General features: G+C 47.7%; 1 protein-coding gene across 2 annotated transcripts in view; it reads left to right on the top strand.

The window, feature by feature from the left end:
* Window positions 1-14,530, top strand: part of LOC121550389 (rab11 family-interacting protein 4A) — a 96,166-nt gene extending 81,636 nt beyond the window's left edge. For both annotated transcript variants that reach the window (XM_041862619.2, XM_041862620.2), the window contains 9 exons: window positions 2,312-2,347; window positions 3,542-3,647; window positions 4,417-4,520; window positions 5,404-5,544; window positions 7,118-7,199; window positions 7,505-7,642; window positions 8,319-8,462; window positions 9,639-9,782; window positions 10,857-14,530. In XM_041862619.2, the coding sequence (XP_041718553.2) occupies window positions 2,312-2,347; window positions 3,542-3,647; window positions 4,417-4,520; window positions 5,404-5,544; window positions 7,118-7,199; window positions 7,505-7,642; window positions 8,319-8,462; window positions 9,639-9,782; window positions 10,857-10,979 (1,018 nt within the window). In that variant the 3' untranslated portion in view covers window positions 10,980-14,530. The remainder of the gene's footprint in view (window positions 1-2,311; window positions 2,348-3,541; window positions 3,648-4,416; window positions 4,521-5,403; window positions 5,545-7,117; window positions 7,200-7,504; window positions 7,643-8,318; window positions 8,463-9,638; window positions 9,783-10,856) is intronic.
* Window positions 14,531-15,373: the final 843 nt, after the last annotated feature.

Below are 15,373 nucleotides of genomic sequence, written 5' to 3'. Positions count from 1 at the left end.
AGACAATGCCAAGAGTGTGAAAAGCTGTCATCAAGGCAAAGGGTGGCTATTTGAAGAATCTCAAATATATAAAATATATTTTGATTTGTTTAACACTTTTTTGGTTACTACATGATTCCATATGTGTTATTTCATAGTTTTGATGTCTTCACTATTATTCTACAATGTAGAAAATAGTACAAATAAAGAAAAACCCAAGGAGAGAGAGTAGGTGTGTCCAAACTTTTGACCGGTACTGTACATTAATTCAAATTTGCATGTGCACACAAATACATTCACCATCAAACCACCACTCTCTCTCCTTGAAATAAATGAGAAAACGTTGCTGTTCTTTAGTGAATCTCCCATCGCAGCACTAGCCTATTCAGGAAGCCATTTCCAATGAAGTGGACGCCTAACACTTTGTCTTTGTGGTGGATTCCTACCATGTCATGTTACAGCACAGATTAGCTCTCACTGGATGTTTATGATTTAGCAGATCCCCCTCCTCCCGCTCTCTCTCTCTCTATCTCTCTCTCTGTCTTTCGCTCTCTCTCTCTATCTCTCCCCCTCCCTCCCTCTCTCCCTCTCTCTCTCTCCTCTTCCCTCCTTTTCTAGGGAAAGAGATTTGGTAAGGGCAGAATTGTTACCATAGCAACTGCATCCCAGTTAGACACAGGCTGGGTTAAGTTTGGCAGAAGGGAAAAGTGTGTGTGCGTGTGTGTGTGTGTGTGCACATGCGTGCGTGTGTGTCTATGGAGGGTGTGGTCAGCAGTGTATTCTGGAGAGGGATGAGAGCATTCAGTAAAGGCTTGGTGTGAGCCTAATGCTGTGGTCTGCTACTACAGATTCTACGGTTCAGGTGTTATTGGCCTGAGAAATGGACATAGAAATAGAGCAGATTAAATTTTTTTACCACCATGATTAGTGTTGGCTAGTATAGAGGGCAGCATTACTTAACACAGTGGTTGGTGTAGACAGGATACTTCGGTCAAGCTGTAGGGCAGGATTGCTGTATGAACCAAAGTCTACTTCATATCTCCTTTTTATATTGTTTTGTTCACCATAGCAACCGTCCTTCATGCTCTCTTGTATCACTGGTTCAATCCCTGCCTGCCTCCCAAACAGCACCCTATTCCCTATGTAGTGCACTACTTTAGACAAGGGCCTATAGGGCTCTGTAGGGAATAGGGTGCCATTTGGGACACAGTCACAGTCACACCATGTTGTTGATGAGTCAAGTAGAGGTCAGGACAGATGGGGACTCTCTCTGCTGTGACCGTTCTGTGTGTTGTGTTTCTATGGTTACAGTCCATTTGTGATGAGGTGGTGTATGAGACTCTTCTAAGATGCTGGTTAGTTTAGCTATGGTTACATACACACACACACACACACACACACACACACACACACACACGCTGTGGTCGTGTCTTCTACTTGAGGGTGCTGTAACACAGTAATGAGTGTAAAGCTGATGTGTGTATCAGTGTGTGAGAGACATCTGTGTCTCAGGCTGTGTGTGTGTGTGTGTGTGTGTGTGTGTGTGTGTTATGTAAAAGCAGGTCAGGTTATAATAGGATCCTAGCCCAGGACAGCCCAGGACATTACTCAGGTGATCTATATATAGCGTGGTTCTCCCTGATGTCACCACAGCCTTCCTCTTGTTATCTAATCTACCTCACTAATCCCTGCCTGGCACTAACGTAACTACCGGCCTTGACCCCATTCACCAGCCAGGCTTCTAAACCTCTCTTAACCCAGCTCCACCCTGACCCCGTTCACCAGCCAGGCTTCTAAACCTCTCTTAACCCAGCTCCACCCTGACCCCGTTCACCAGCCAGGCTTCTAAACCTCTCTTAACCCAGCTCCACCCTGACCCCGTTCACCAGCCAGGCTTCTAAACCTCTCTTAACCCTGCTCCACCCTGACCCTGTTCACCAGCCAGGCTTCTAAACCTGTCTTAACCCTGCTCCACACTGACCCCGTTCACCAGCCAGGCTTCTAAACCTGTCTTAACCCTGCTCCACACTGACCCCGTTCACCAGCCAGGCTTCTAAACCTGTCTTAACTCTGCTCCACACTGACCCCGTTCACCAGCCAGGCTTCTAAACCTGTCTTAACCCTGCTCCATGCTCTTCCTTTGCCCCCAGTCCCACTCAACCCTGTTCTTCCTATAAAACCAACCCTATACCATGCCCTGTGTGTTTCTGATCACAGCCCTGGAGGTCATTTCATCATAATGCTGATTTAAATATAATACTGATTATATAGGTAAGACATTAGAAGATGGGGAAAGTTACAATATCTGATCTTCCTGTTTATCATTTTACAGCCCCAACAGAAAGATATCCAGCACTGCCTTTGGACGGTAAGTTACTGAGACCATCTTTTTACAGCCCCAACAGAAAGGGAGAGGGGGTCTGGGAGGGAGAGGGGGTCTGGGAGGGAGAGGGAGTCTGGGAGGGAGAGGGGGTCTGGGAGGGAGGGAGAGGGAGAGGGAATCTGGGAGGGAGAGGGAGTCTGGGAGGGAGAGGGGGTCTGGGAGGGAGAGGGGGTCTGGGAGGGAGAGGGAGTCTGGGAGGCAGAGGGAGGCTGGGAGGGAGAGGGAGTCTGGGAGGGAGAGGGAGGGTGGGTGAGAGGGAGGGTGGGTGGGTAGGTGAAGGGAAGGGGTCTGGGAGGGAGAGGAGGTCTGGGAGGGAGAGGGGGTCTGGGAGTGTGGGTGGGTGGGTGAGGGAGTCTGGGAGGGAGAGGGAGTCTGGAAGGGAGAGGGGGTCTGGGAGGGAGAGGAGGTCTGGGAGGGAGAGGGAGTCTGGGAGGAGAGGGGTCTGGGAGGGAGAGGGAGTCTGGAAGGGAGAGGGGGTCTGGGAGGGAGAGGAGGTCTGGGAGGGAGAGGGAGTCTGGGAGGGAGAGGGGGTCTGGGAGGGAGAGGAAGTCTGGAAGGGAGAGGGGGTCTGGGAGGGAGAGGAGGTCTGGGAGGGTGGGTGGGTGGGTGAGGGAGTCTGGGAGGGAGAGGAGGTCTGGGAGGGAGAGGGGGTCTGGGAGGGTGGGTGGGTGGGTGAGGGAGTCTGGGAGGGAGAGGGGGTCTGGGAGGCAGAGGGAGGCTGGGAGGGAGAGGGAGGCTGGGAGGGAGAGGGAGTCTGGGAGGGTGGGTGGGAGATGGAAAGGGAGGGAGGGTGGGATTAGGAGGGAGAGGGAGGGTAGGAGGTAGAGGGAGGGACTGTACTGTGGTTATCTGATGGATCAGGTGGCTGGTAGAGGGAGGGACTGTACTGTGGATCAGGTGTTCTGTTGTTTTAGTATCTTATCTCGCTCTACTTATACTTTGGGAAAATCTTCATAAAAAATGCATCACAAAAAAAGAAATTAATGTAGTTAATTACCCACCTCTTCATCTTTTTCTTCTCTTCCTCCTCCCCCTCTCCTCCTCCCTCTCTCCTCCTCCCCCTCTCCTCCTCCCTCTCTCCTCCTCCCCCTCTCTTCTCTTCCTCCTCCTCTCCTCCTCCCCCTCTCCTCCTCCTCCCCCTCTCCTCTCCTCCTCCTCCCCCTCTCCTCCCCTCTACAGTCAGTTGTTCCAGCACAACCACAGTGCGTTTAGCAGCAGTCAGGGAAGCACAGAGGACCTGTTCAGAGACTCCATCGACTCTTGTGATGTGGACATCACTGAGAAGGTACGCACACATGGTACAGACACACACACACACACACACACACACCCCGTACCCCCCCAAAACAGATATTTTCCTCTGTAAATGAACTGCTATGATGATTATTATCCCACAATTAAAACACCTCTTTCATATAAGAGTTTTATTTCAGGCAGTTATGAATATAGCCTAACAGCCAAATCCATCCCCTGAAGAGGACACTAGACTATCACAGGGCTTTACCCCCTGGACACTAGACTATCACAGGGCTTTACCCCCTGAACAGGACACTAGACTATCACAGGGCTTTACCCCCTGGACAGGACACTAGACTATCACAGGGCTTTACCCCCTGGACACTAGACTATCACAGGGCTTTACCCCCTGAACAGGACACTAGACTATCACAGGGCTTTACCCCCTGGACAGGACACTAGACTACCACAGGGCTTTACCCCCTGGACACTAGACTATCACAGGGCTTTACCCCCTGGACAGGACACTAGACTACCACAGGCCTTTACCCCCTGGACAGGACACTAGACTATCACAGGGCTTTACCCCAAATCCATCTCCTAGACAGGACACTAGACTATCACAGGGCTTTACCCCAAATCCAGCTCCTTGGCAGGACACTAGACTATCACAGGCCTTTACCCCCTGGACAGGACACTAGACTATCACAGGGCTTTACCCCAAATCCACTCCTTGGCTGAGTAGGGAGGCATCGGGTCCCGTTTCTTTGGTCTCACCTGTACCTATGTGTCTGCTCTGTATGTCTGTCTGTCCTCAGGTGAGTTACCTGGAGAAGAAAGTGACAGAGCTGGAGAATGACAATCTGGCTAATGGAGACCTCAAGTCTAAACTCAAACAGGGCAACACACAGCTAGTACACAGGTAAGATATACTGTATATATAAATATAGACAAATGTCAAATATCTCAATTACTTTCACATACATTCAAAGTAAGTATTCAGATATCTTTTCAATATTGTAATGTATTTGGAAATACACTTGGAAAGTGTATATTTTTTTTCAAATACCTGGGTTAAATGCAAGTGTATTTAAGTTAGTGTATTTTAAATACAATTTGGCAGACTATTCAGTTTTTACAAATAACTATTCAAATACTCAAATAAAGGTAGTTGTTTTGGGCTGTGTATTTGAAAATACAGTACTCAAATACACAAAAGTATTTTAAATACCATATAACAGTAGTGTATACTTATGAATAGAAAGGCACAGGGCGGGATTCAATCAAAGGTGCGTTGTTGGCAAGTGACACTTGACATTTAAAGGTCATTAACACTTGAGCTGACATCTGCAGTGTTTACCGTGAATGCTAACATCAGGGAAATGTCCTTTAAATGGTGCATTGTTGGTAGTGTTGACGACTTGCCTCTGATTGAATCCCGGCCACACTGTTTTTAAGACTTTTATTGATATTTATGACATTTGTGTAATGACGATGTTGTCTCTCTGTCTCCCAGGGTTCATTGTGTAATGACGATGTTGTCTCTCTGTCTCCCAGGGTTCATTGTGTAATGACGATGTTGTGTCTCTGTCTCCCAGGGTTCATTGTGTAATGACGATGTTGTGTCTCTGTCTCCCAGGGTTCATTGTGTAATGACGATGTTGTGTCTCTGTCTCCCAGGGTTCATTGTGTAATGACGATGTTGTCTCTCTCTGTCTCCCAGGGTTCATTGTGTAATGACGATGTTGTCTCTGTCTCCCAGGGTTCATTGTGTAATGACGATGTTGTGTCTCTCTGTCTCCCAGGGTTCATGAGTTGGAGGAGCAGCTGAAGGATCAGGAGAGCAGAGCAGAACAGAGCCTAGAGGAAGAGGCACATAGACACAGAGAGACCTACTGCAAGATGGAGAGAGACAAGAACACTGACATAGAGCTGCTCAGTAACAGGTACACACACACTTGTTCTGGTACGATGGAACCAATGAAATAGTTCCAAAAGTCCAACCTCCGAGCGAAATCAAGCGCACCTTAGTAACACACAGGAACCCCTTAGTAACACACAGGAACCCCTTAGTAACACACAGGAACCCCTTAGTAACACAGAGGAACCCCTTAGTAACACACAGGAACCCCTTAGTAACACACAGGAACCCCTTAGTAACACACAGGAACCCCTTAGTAACACACAGGAACACCTTAGTAACACACAGGAACCCCTTAGTAACACAGAGGAACCCCTTAGTAACACACAGGAACCCCTTAGTAACACACAGGAACCCCTTAGTAACACACAGGAACCCCTTAGTAACACACAAGAACCCCTTAGTAACACAGAGGAACCCCTTAGTAACACACAGGAACCCCTTAGTAACACACAGGAACCCCTTAGTAACACAGAGGAACCCCTTAGTAACACACAGGAACCCCTTAGTAACACACAGGAACACCTTAGTAACACACAGGAACCCCTTAGTAACACACAGGAACCCCTTAGTAACACAGAGGAACCCCTTAGTAACACACAGGAACACCTTAGTAACACACAGGAACACCTTAGTAACACACAGGAACCGCTTAGTAACACACAGGAACCCCTTAGTAACACACAGGAACCCCTTAGTAACACACAGGAACCCCTTAGTAACACACAGGAACACCTTAGTAACACACAGGAACCCCTTAGTAACACACAGGAACCCCTTAGTAACACACAGGAACACCTTAGTAACACACAGGAACCCCTTAGTAACACACAGGAACCCCTTAGTAACACACAGGAACCCCTTAGTAACACACAGGAACCCCTTAGTAACACACAGGAACCCCTTAGTAACACACAGGAACCCCTTAGTAACACACAGGAACACCCTTAGTAACACACAGGAACCCCTTAGTAACACAGAGGAACCCCTTAGTAACACACAGGAACACCTTAGTAACACACAGGAACACCTTAGTAACACACAGGAACCGCTTAGTAACACACAGGAACCCCTTAGTAACACACAGGAACCCCTTAGTAACACACAGGAACCCCTTAGTAACACTCAGGAACACCTTAGTAACACACATGAACCCCTTAGTAACACACGGGAACACCTTAGTAACACACAGGAACACATTAGTAACACACAGGAACCCCTTAGTAACACACAGGAACCCTAAGGAACCCCTTAGTAACACACAGGAACCCCTTAGTAACACACAGGAACCCTAAGGAACCCCTTAGTAACACACAGGAACCCCTTAGTAACACACAGGAACACCTTAGTAACACACAGGAACACCTTAGTAACACACAGGAACACCTTAGTAACACACAGGAACCCCTTAGTAACACTCAGGAACACCTTAGTAACACACAGGAACCCCTTAGTAACACACAGGAACACCTTAGTAACACACAGGAACCCCTTAGTAACACAGAGGAACCCCTTAGTAACAGTAACACACAGGAACAGCTGTAAATTGGTCATATAAATGGTAGATATCTGCGTAACTGTTTTCTCTGTCTCTATAGAGTTCAGCAGCTGGAGGAGGAGAATGGAGAGATGAAACTGACTGTGTGTAAACTGAAGTCTCAGACTGAGAAACTAGACCAGGTGGGTGGTCATACAGTCTGCCTGTCTGTCTGCCTGTCTGTCTGCCTGTCTGCCTGCCTGTCTGCCTGCCTGTCTATCTGCCTGTATGCCTGCCTGTCTGCCTGTCTGCCTGCCTGTCTGCCTGCCTGTCTGTCTGTCTGCCTGCCTGTCTGCCTGCCTGTCTGCCTGCCTGCCTGCCTGCCTGCCTGCCTGTCTGCCTGCCTGTCTGCCTGCCTGCCTGCCTGTCTGCCTGTATGCCTGTATGCCTGTCTATCTGCCTGTATGCCTGTCTGTCAATGGATTACTCTCCCCTCTCCCTCCCCCAGGAGAAGCAGCGTATGACAGACAGGTTAGAGGACACCAGTCTGAGGCTGAAAGATGAGATGGACCTCTACAGGAAGATGATGGACAAGCTGTGGCAGAACAGACATGAATCCCAGAAGGAGAGAGAGGCCATGCAAGAGGTACACACACAGACCCGCGCGGACACACACACACACACACACACACACACACACACACACACACACACTATCATTGTAATATATTTTCCTCCATTCATTCCTATTGCACTCTACTGCTTTAGACCAAATTCACAATCTTCTGTATTTTAACTTCTAAGGACCAAAGAAACTACATTGGTGTGACAGACAAACTCTCTCTCCCTCCCCCTCCATCTCTCCCTCCCTCTCTCCCCCTCCATCTCTCTCTCCCTCCCCCTCCATCTCTCTCTCCCTCCCCCTCCATCTCTCTCCCACCCCCTCCATCTCTCTCTCCCTCCCTCACCCTCCACCTCTCCCTCCCTCCCCATCTCTCTCTCCCTCCCCTCCCTCCCTCTTTCCCCCTTCATCTCTCTCTCCCTCCCTCCCTCCCTCTCTCCCTCCCCCTCCATCTCTCTCTCCCTCCCTCACCTCCACCTCTCCCTCCCTCCCCATCTCTCCCTCCCTCCCCTCCCTCCCTCTTTCCCCCTTCATCTCTCTCTCCCTCCCCTCCATCTCTCCCTCCCTATTTCCCCCCATCTCTCCCTCCCTCCCCTCCATCTCTCTCCCCCCTCCCACTCTCTCTTGCCACCCTACTACTCTCCATCTTTCTCTCCCCCTCTATCCCTCCCTCCCTCCCTCCCTCCCTCCATCTTTGTAGTTGATTGAGGACCTACGTCGGGAGTTGGAGTACCTGCAGCTGTTTAAGCTGGGTTCAGAGAAGGGGCAGGGGGCGGGGCTATCAGAATACAACGCCAAGACACGGGAGATAGAGATGGAGCATGAGGTCAAGAGACTCAAACAGGTGAGGCTCCCACACACACGCTGAACGTGTACACACACCTAAGTACACACACACACAAACACAGAGACATACACTTAGTGTATAAAACATTATAAACACCTGCTCTTTCCATGACAGGCTGACCAGGTGAATCCAGGAGAAAGTTATGATCCCTTATTGATGTCACCTGTTAAATCCACTTCAATCAGTGTACATGAAGGGGAGGAGACGGGTTAAAGAAGGATTTTTAAGCCTTGAGACAATTGAGACATGGATTGTGTATGTGTGCCATTCAGAGGGTGAATGGGCAAGACAAAATATTTAAGTGCCTTTGAACGGGGTATGGTAGTAGGTGCCAGGTGCACTGGTTTGTGTCAAGAACTGCAACGCTGCTGGGTTTTTCACGCGCAACTGTTTCCCGTATGTATCAAGAATGGTCCACCATCCAAAGGACAACCAGCCAACTTGGTAGGGGGGGGGGGGCGGGGGCAACTCAATATTAGGAAGGTGTTCAATATTAGGAAGGCCCCGTTGACATCAACATTTTCTCAGAGTTTATATTCTAACTCCTCCCTCTTCCCTCCTTCCTCCCTCCCTCTCTCTCCCCCCTCCCTCTCTCTCTACCCTCTTCCCTCCTCCCTCCCTCTCTCTCCTCCCTCTTCCCTCCTTCCTCCCCCCCTCTCTCTCCACCCTCTTCCCTCCTCCCTCCTCTCTCCCTCCCCCTCTCTCCTCCCTCTTCCCTTCTACCTCCCTCCCTCTCTCTCCTCCCTCCCTCTCTCTCCACCCTCCTCCCTCCCTCCCTCTCTCTCCTCCCTCTTCCCTCCTTCCTTCCTCCCTCCCTCTCCCTCTTCCCTCCCTCTCTCTCCTCCCTCTTCCCTCCTTCCTCCCTCCCTCTCTCTCCACCCTCTTCCCTCCCTCCCCTCCCTTCCCCTCTCTCCACCCTCTTCCCTCCCTCCCCTCTCTTCCCCTCTCTCCTCCCTCTTCCCTCCCTCCCCTCTCTTCCCCTCTCTCCTCCCTCTTCCCTCCTTCCTTCCTCCTCCTCCTCCCTCTCTCTCCTCCCTCTTCCCTCCTCCTTCCCTCCCTCTCTCCCCCCTCTTCCCTCCCCCTCCTCCCTCTCTCTCCTCCCTCTTCCCTCCTCCCTCCCTCTGTCTCCTCCCTCTTTCCTCCTCCCTTCCTCCCTCTCTCTCCACCCTACAGGAGAACTTTAAGCTACGGGACCAGAACGATGACCTGAACAGTCAGATCCTCAGTCTGAGTCTGTATGAAGCTAAGAACCTGTTTGCCTGCCACACCAAGGTCCAGTCACTGGCTGCTGAGATAGACAATGCTTCTAGGGACGAGGTGAGAGGGTCTGACTGGGGAGTGGAGTGGAGTGGAGGAGATAGGAGTGGAGGAGATAGGAATGGAGGAGATAGGAATGGAGTGGAAGAGAGGAGTGGAAGAGAGGAATGGAGTGGAAGAGAGGAGTGGAAGAGAGGAATGGAGGAGTGGAGTGGAGGAGATTGGAGTGTTGGAGATAGGAATGGAGTGGAGTGGAGGAGATGGGAGTGGAGTGGAGGAGATGGGAATGGAAGGGAGTGGAGGAGATGGGAATGGAAGGGAGTGGAGGAGATGAGAATGGAGTGAGGTGGAGGAGATAGGAATGGAGTGAGGTGGAGGAGATAGGAGTGGAGTGGAGGAGATAGGAATGGAGTGGAGTGGAGGAGATATGAATGGAGTGGAGTGGAGGAGATAGGAGTAGAGTGGAGTGGAGATAGGAATGGAGTGGAGGAGATAGGAGTGGAGAGTGGAGTGGAAGAGATAGGAGTGGAGTGGCGATAGGAATGGAGTGGAGTGGAGATAGGAATGGAGTGGAGTGGAGGAGATAGGAATGGATTAGAGTGGAGGAGATAGGAATGGAGTGGAGGAGATAGGAATGGAGTGGAGGAGATAGGAGTGAGGGAGTGGAGGAGATAGGAGGGAGTGGAGGGAGAAGGAGTAGAGGGAGGGAGGAGATAGGAGTGGAGTGGAGGAGAGTAGGAATGGAGTGGAGGAGATAGGAGTGGAGGAGGAGATAGGAGAGGAGGAGTGGAGGGAGATAGGGAGTGGAGTGGAGGAGATAGGAGTGGAGGGAGGAGATAGGAGTGGAGGGAGATAGGAGTGGAGTGGAGGAGATAGGAGTGGAGGAGATAGGAGAGGAGTGGAGGAGATAGGAGTGGAGTGGAGGAGATAGGAGTGGAGTGGAGGAGATAGGAGTGACATATAAAGAAATCAGCAGGAGAAGGGGCGGTTTAGCCACAGGCTCATGTTAGGCACTTTGTGTCAAATGTTTTTTATTTGTTAAAAAGCTCTATCTTTTGATTGACATATTCTCTCTCTCTCTCTCCCCCTCCCTCCCTCCTCTTCTCCTCCTCCTCCCTCCCTCGTCTCCTCTAGTTGGTGGATGCTCTGAAGGAGCAGGAGTGTGTTAACTTCCGTCTAAGGCAGTACATGGATAAGATCATCCTGGCTATTCTGGATCACAACCCCTCTATCCTGGAGATTAAGAGTACCAGTTAAACACACACACGTACACACACACTCACACACACACTCATACACACACACACACACACACGTACGCGTGTACACACACACACACACACACTTCCACGCCAGGGGATGGGACAAAACAACAGACAGCTGTCTGTGTTTACAGCTGAAACTCGCTGTCTTCTCTATCTGTCAATCAACTGTTAGATGTCCCGCCTCCTGTATCTATCCCCCAATGGTTTACTGTTATTATGTTGCCAACAAAAGAAACTGTCATATTGAATTATACTAACTGGATGATGTTGTGTGGGAGTAACTAACTGGAGAGTAGTAGTGTTATCATGGTGTTCCCTTTATTATTATGGTTATTATGATGACTCTAAGTTATTTAGACACACTACCTCTGGGTTCACTAGCTCCAGTAGGACTGTAATGATGTAATCATTTATTACTGATTAAAAAGGGGAATATTTGCAAACCGAGCCCCACTTCTGATTGGCTAAATGAGCTGTCAATCACCTTCAAAAGTGGGTAAAGGTCATAGGTGAGCGGATGAGGAAGTATCAGATAGTGTGGGTAGGTTAAGGCAAGGAATTTAACATTCCTTGGGTTAAGATCTGATAGCTTGGTAGAGATGGAGTCGTTGGCCATATTGGGGCCGTTCTGATGTTTGATGGCAGGACACAGTGTCAATCAGCAGTGAGGTGTGCAACAGGGACCGAGATTGTGTCTCAAAAGTAACTTCCTCTCCTTGTCTTCTCCTTCATCTGCAGTGATCTGGAGAGATAGGATAGGTGAAAGCTGCTCGACTGGGGATATTTCCTTTCACCTGTCCAGTCTTCTCTGATCAGTGCAAATCAAGGAGAGGAAGCCACTTTAGACCACTGAGACTCACCCCAAGTTTCCATACTGATTCGTCTGGCCCAGTTACTCTCTGGACTGGGGACGTGAAGGTTATAACTTCTGATTATATGGCCCAGTTACTCTCTGGACTGGGGACGTGAAGGTTATAACTTCTGATTATATGGCCCAGTTACTCTCTGGACTGGGGACGTGAAGGTTATAACTTCTGATTATATGGCCCAGTTACTCTCTGGACTGGGGACGTGAAGGTTATAACTTCTGATTATATGGCCCAGTTACTCTCTGGACTGGGGATGTGAAGGTTATAACTTCTGATTCTATGGCCCAGTTACTCTCTGGACTGGGGACGTGAAGGTTATAACTTCTGATTATATGGCCCAGTTACTCTCTGGACTGGGGACGTGAAGGTTATAACTTCTGATTATATGGCCCAGTTACTCTCTGGACTGGGGACGTGAAGGTTATAACTTCTGATTCTATGGCCCAGTTACTCTCTGGACTGGGGACGTGAAGGTTATAACTTCTGATTCTATGGCCCAGTTACTCTCTGGACATGAAGGTTATAACTTGTTATGAAGTGTCTTGACCTGTCATAAGAATTTAAGACAGGCGTCGTAATGGTGTCATAGCGTTGTTTATAGGCTTATCGATGCGTAGTGAGCAAAGTATTATCTAAACAATGGCACCCTATTCCCTACGTAGTGCACTACTTTAGACCGGGACCTATAGGGAATAGGGAGCCATTTAGGATGCATACACTGCGTAGCTACTACTAGTTGTATAACCAGCTTGTTGTGCTCTATAGTAACGTATAACCACCGTGCACGGAGTTACGTGTTGTTGTTGATGTAGAAGCACAAGATGAGCGTAGCAGGGAAACTCATTGTATTACGTCCTCATGTAATTCTACACTGAAAACATAGGGTCCTGTTCAGTAGGGATTAAATTGTTTTTGAAACTGAATGAAATGGTACAAGTACTACCTGAACTTGTCCAATAAGAACGTATGTTTTTGTTTTCCGTTGCAAAACGTTTTGCTACGGTTTGCCCTATTAAACACGACCCACCCAGGACTTGGAACAAGTGGTATCAATGTGGTGTTTATTTAGGGGAGAATCCTAAATTCCACTTAAGTCAAATGTTCACTCAGTCATGCATTGATGTCACGAGGAGACGAGGTGAAAACGTTACGTAAGTGGACGTTAGGATTTGCCTCTAAGAGAAGACGTGTTAGGAGTTGTTAGTAGTACATATTATTTAGTAGAATGTCTATAAAGGTACATTTCTATTTTCATACAGATCTATAAAATGATAAACGTTGTGGAATTTTAAGTTCAGGTGGTCTTTTGATCAAACTGGAATGAGGGTAAGGCGATGTCAGAGGACTGGGGTTGAGATCTGTCCATTAAGGAGAACAACATGGGAGTCACTATAATCAATTAATCGCCATGACGATAATCACTGGACCTAGGGTGGATGTAGGGAGGGGGGGGGGGGCAGCTCATATATAGATTGTATAGTGTTCTGTAATACCGATAGATTGAGAGAGCTCTTTTCTGTGTATGTCGTGATTGTACTGTGCCACTCATTCACTCACTCACTCACACACACACACACACACATAAATACCACAGTATCTTGTTGAATTCATTGTACTGTAGATGGATAGACAGCCACGACTTCAGGTGCATTTATTTCACCTCATTAATAACTGATTGTGTCTCTAAAGCAGAGTCTGTGTAGACAGTCAGTGTGATGTCACACTGACACTAGTTTTGCTTCGTTGCACAAATTGTACTAATGAGCTGTTTTTGTATAGTTTCTCATGGGTTATCATGGTTTCTCATGGTTCTCATGGGTTCTCATGGTTTCTTATGGGTTCTTCAGTTTCTTGTTTTTCTTTGTGCCTTTGTATATGAGCAAGAAGGTGTCACCATTAGATTGAGGTTATTTTTCTAGTCATGCTTTTGAGTTTGTCCGTTGGTCGTCGTGAGTGAGCTTTTTATATCTGTTTGCTTTCCAACACGTCGTCGTAGCATTTTTCATACATTGTAAAGTTTGTACAGGATCTAGTTACAATTTGTATTGATGTGCCACTGACTCATCCAACCCAATTAACAACAAGTATTTTATACAGTTTTATGATGGGAAAAAAAGGAGTTATATCCTAGAGATGATATTCTGTGTGACCTGGAAATGTATAGCACATGATAATGATGTTGTCGTAGCGACTGTATTTACTACAGGATGATGATCCTGGACTGATAAACAACAACAGACTGAGTTTGGAACTAGGGAATTAGAATCATAGACTCATTCTAATTCTGTGTGACTGAAAACAGCCAAGGCTTGAAAAGTCCCTATTGTTGAATACTGTGAATCTCAGGCCCTGTTTGAGTACTTTAACAATGCATCCTACCATCATCTTCTCCTTGAGGTAATATAATCACTGATTAGTAAGGGATTGGATGAGTGAAAGCATGTTTGCCATCATGTTTTTACCAGTCTAACATGGTCAGATCAGTGATGACTTCAAGGGAGGAAGGATGCATCTGTGATGTATTTGAACAGGCCCGTCAGTCTTTAGATATAGTGATGTGTTCACCTCACACTAAAGATCACTGACGTGTTTCTGCTCATGTAGGTCTGACAGTGACTTATAGGATGTTGTACAAACTTGAAAATGTAAATAAAATGAATTTGCTTTGGCATGACCAAGGACTGTGAGTGGCTTTAGTGTGTTTGTTTCGCTTTACCAATTTCCAACGCCTTATTTATGTGAAATGTAGACCTATTTTTATGAACGTTACATGCTATGAATTGGATGCTAAATGTATGATGTTGGAAATGGTGTACTTCACAAGTAGTGTACTTTTTTTTTAGTGTACTTTGCCTCATTTCTAAATCAGCAGATAATTCCTTCAGTGTGTTCCTCTAAAACTCATAGGCAATGTTTACATATTGTTTCATTTGTATATCAATGTAGGCCAGGGATCATCAGCTAGATTCAGCCACGGGCCGGAACATAACTACTAATCATTTGTAGACTGCAAATTGACCGCGAGAAGCCCAAACAGATATAATATAGGACTAAAACATAATTACACTGCTCAAAAAAATAAAGGGAACACTTAAACAACACAATGTAACTCCAAGTCAATCACACTTCTGTGAAATCAAACTGTCCACTTAGGAAGCAACACTGATTGACAATACATTTCACATGCTGTTGTGCAAATGGAATAGACAACAGGTGGAAATTATAGGCAATTAGCAAGACACCCCCAATAAAGGACTGGTTTTGCAGGTGGTGACCACAGACCACTTCTCAGTTCCTATGCTTCCTGGCTGATGTTTTGGTCACTTTGAATGCTGGCGTTGCTTTCACTCTAGTGGTAGCATGAGACGGAGTCTACAACCCACACAAGTGGCTCAGGTAGTGCAGCTCATCCAGGATGAAGAAGAGGTTTTTGCCAGAGAAGACAAGATTGGCAAATTCGCCACTGGCGCCCTGTGCTCTTCACAGATGAAAGCAGGTTCACACTGAGCACATGTGA

The sequence above is a fragment of the Coregonus clupeaformis genome, chromosome 35 (assembly GCF_020615455.1).
Source record: "Coregonus clupeaformis isolate EN_2021a chromosome 35, ASM2061545v1, whole genome shotgun sequence".
Lineage (NCBI taxonomy): Eukaryota > Metazoa > Chordata > Actinopteri > Salmoniformes > Salmonidae > Coregonus > Coregonus clupeaformis.
The sequence above is the reverse complement of the archived record's forward strand: the minus strand, read 5'-3'. Positions and strand labels throughout refer to the sequence as shown.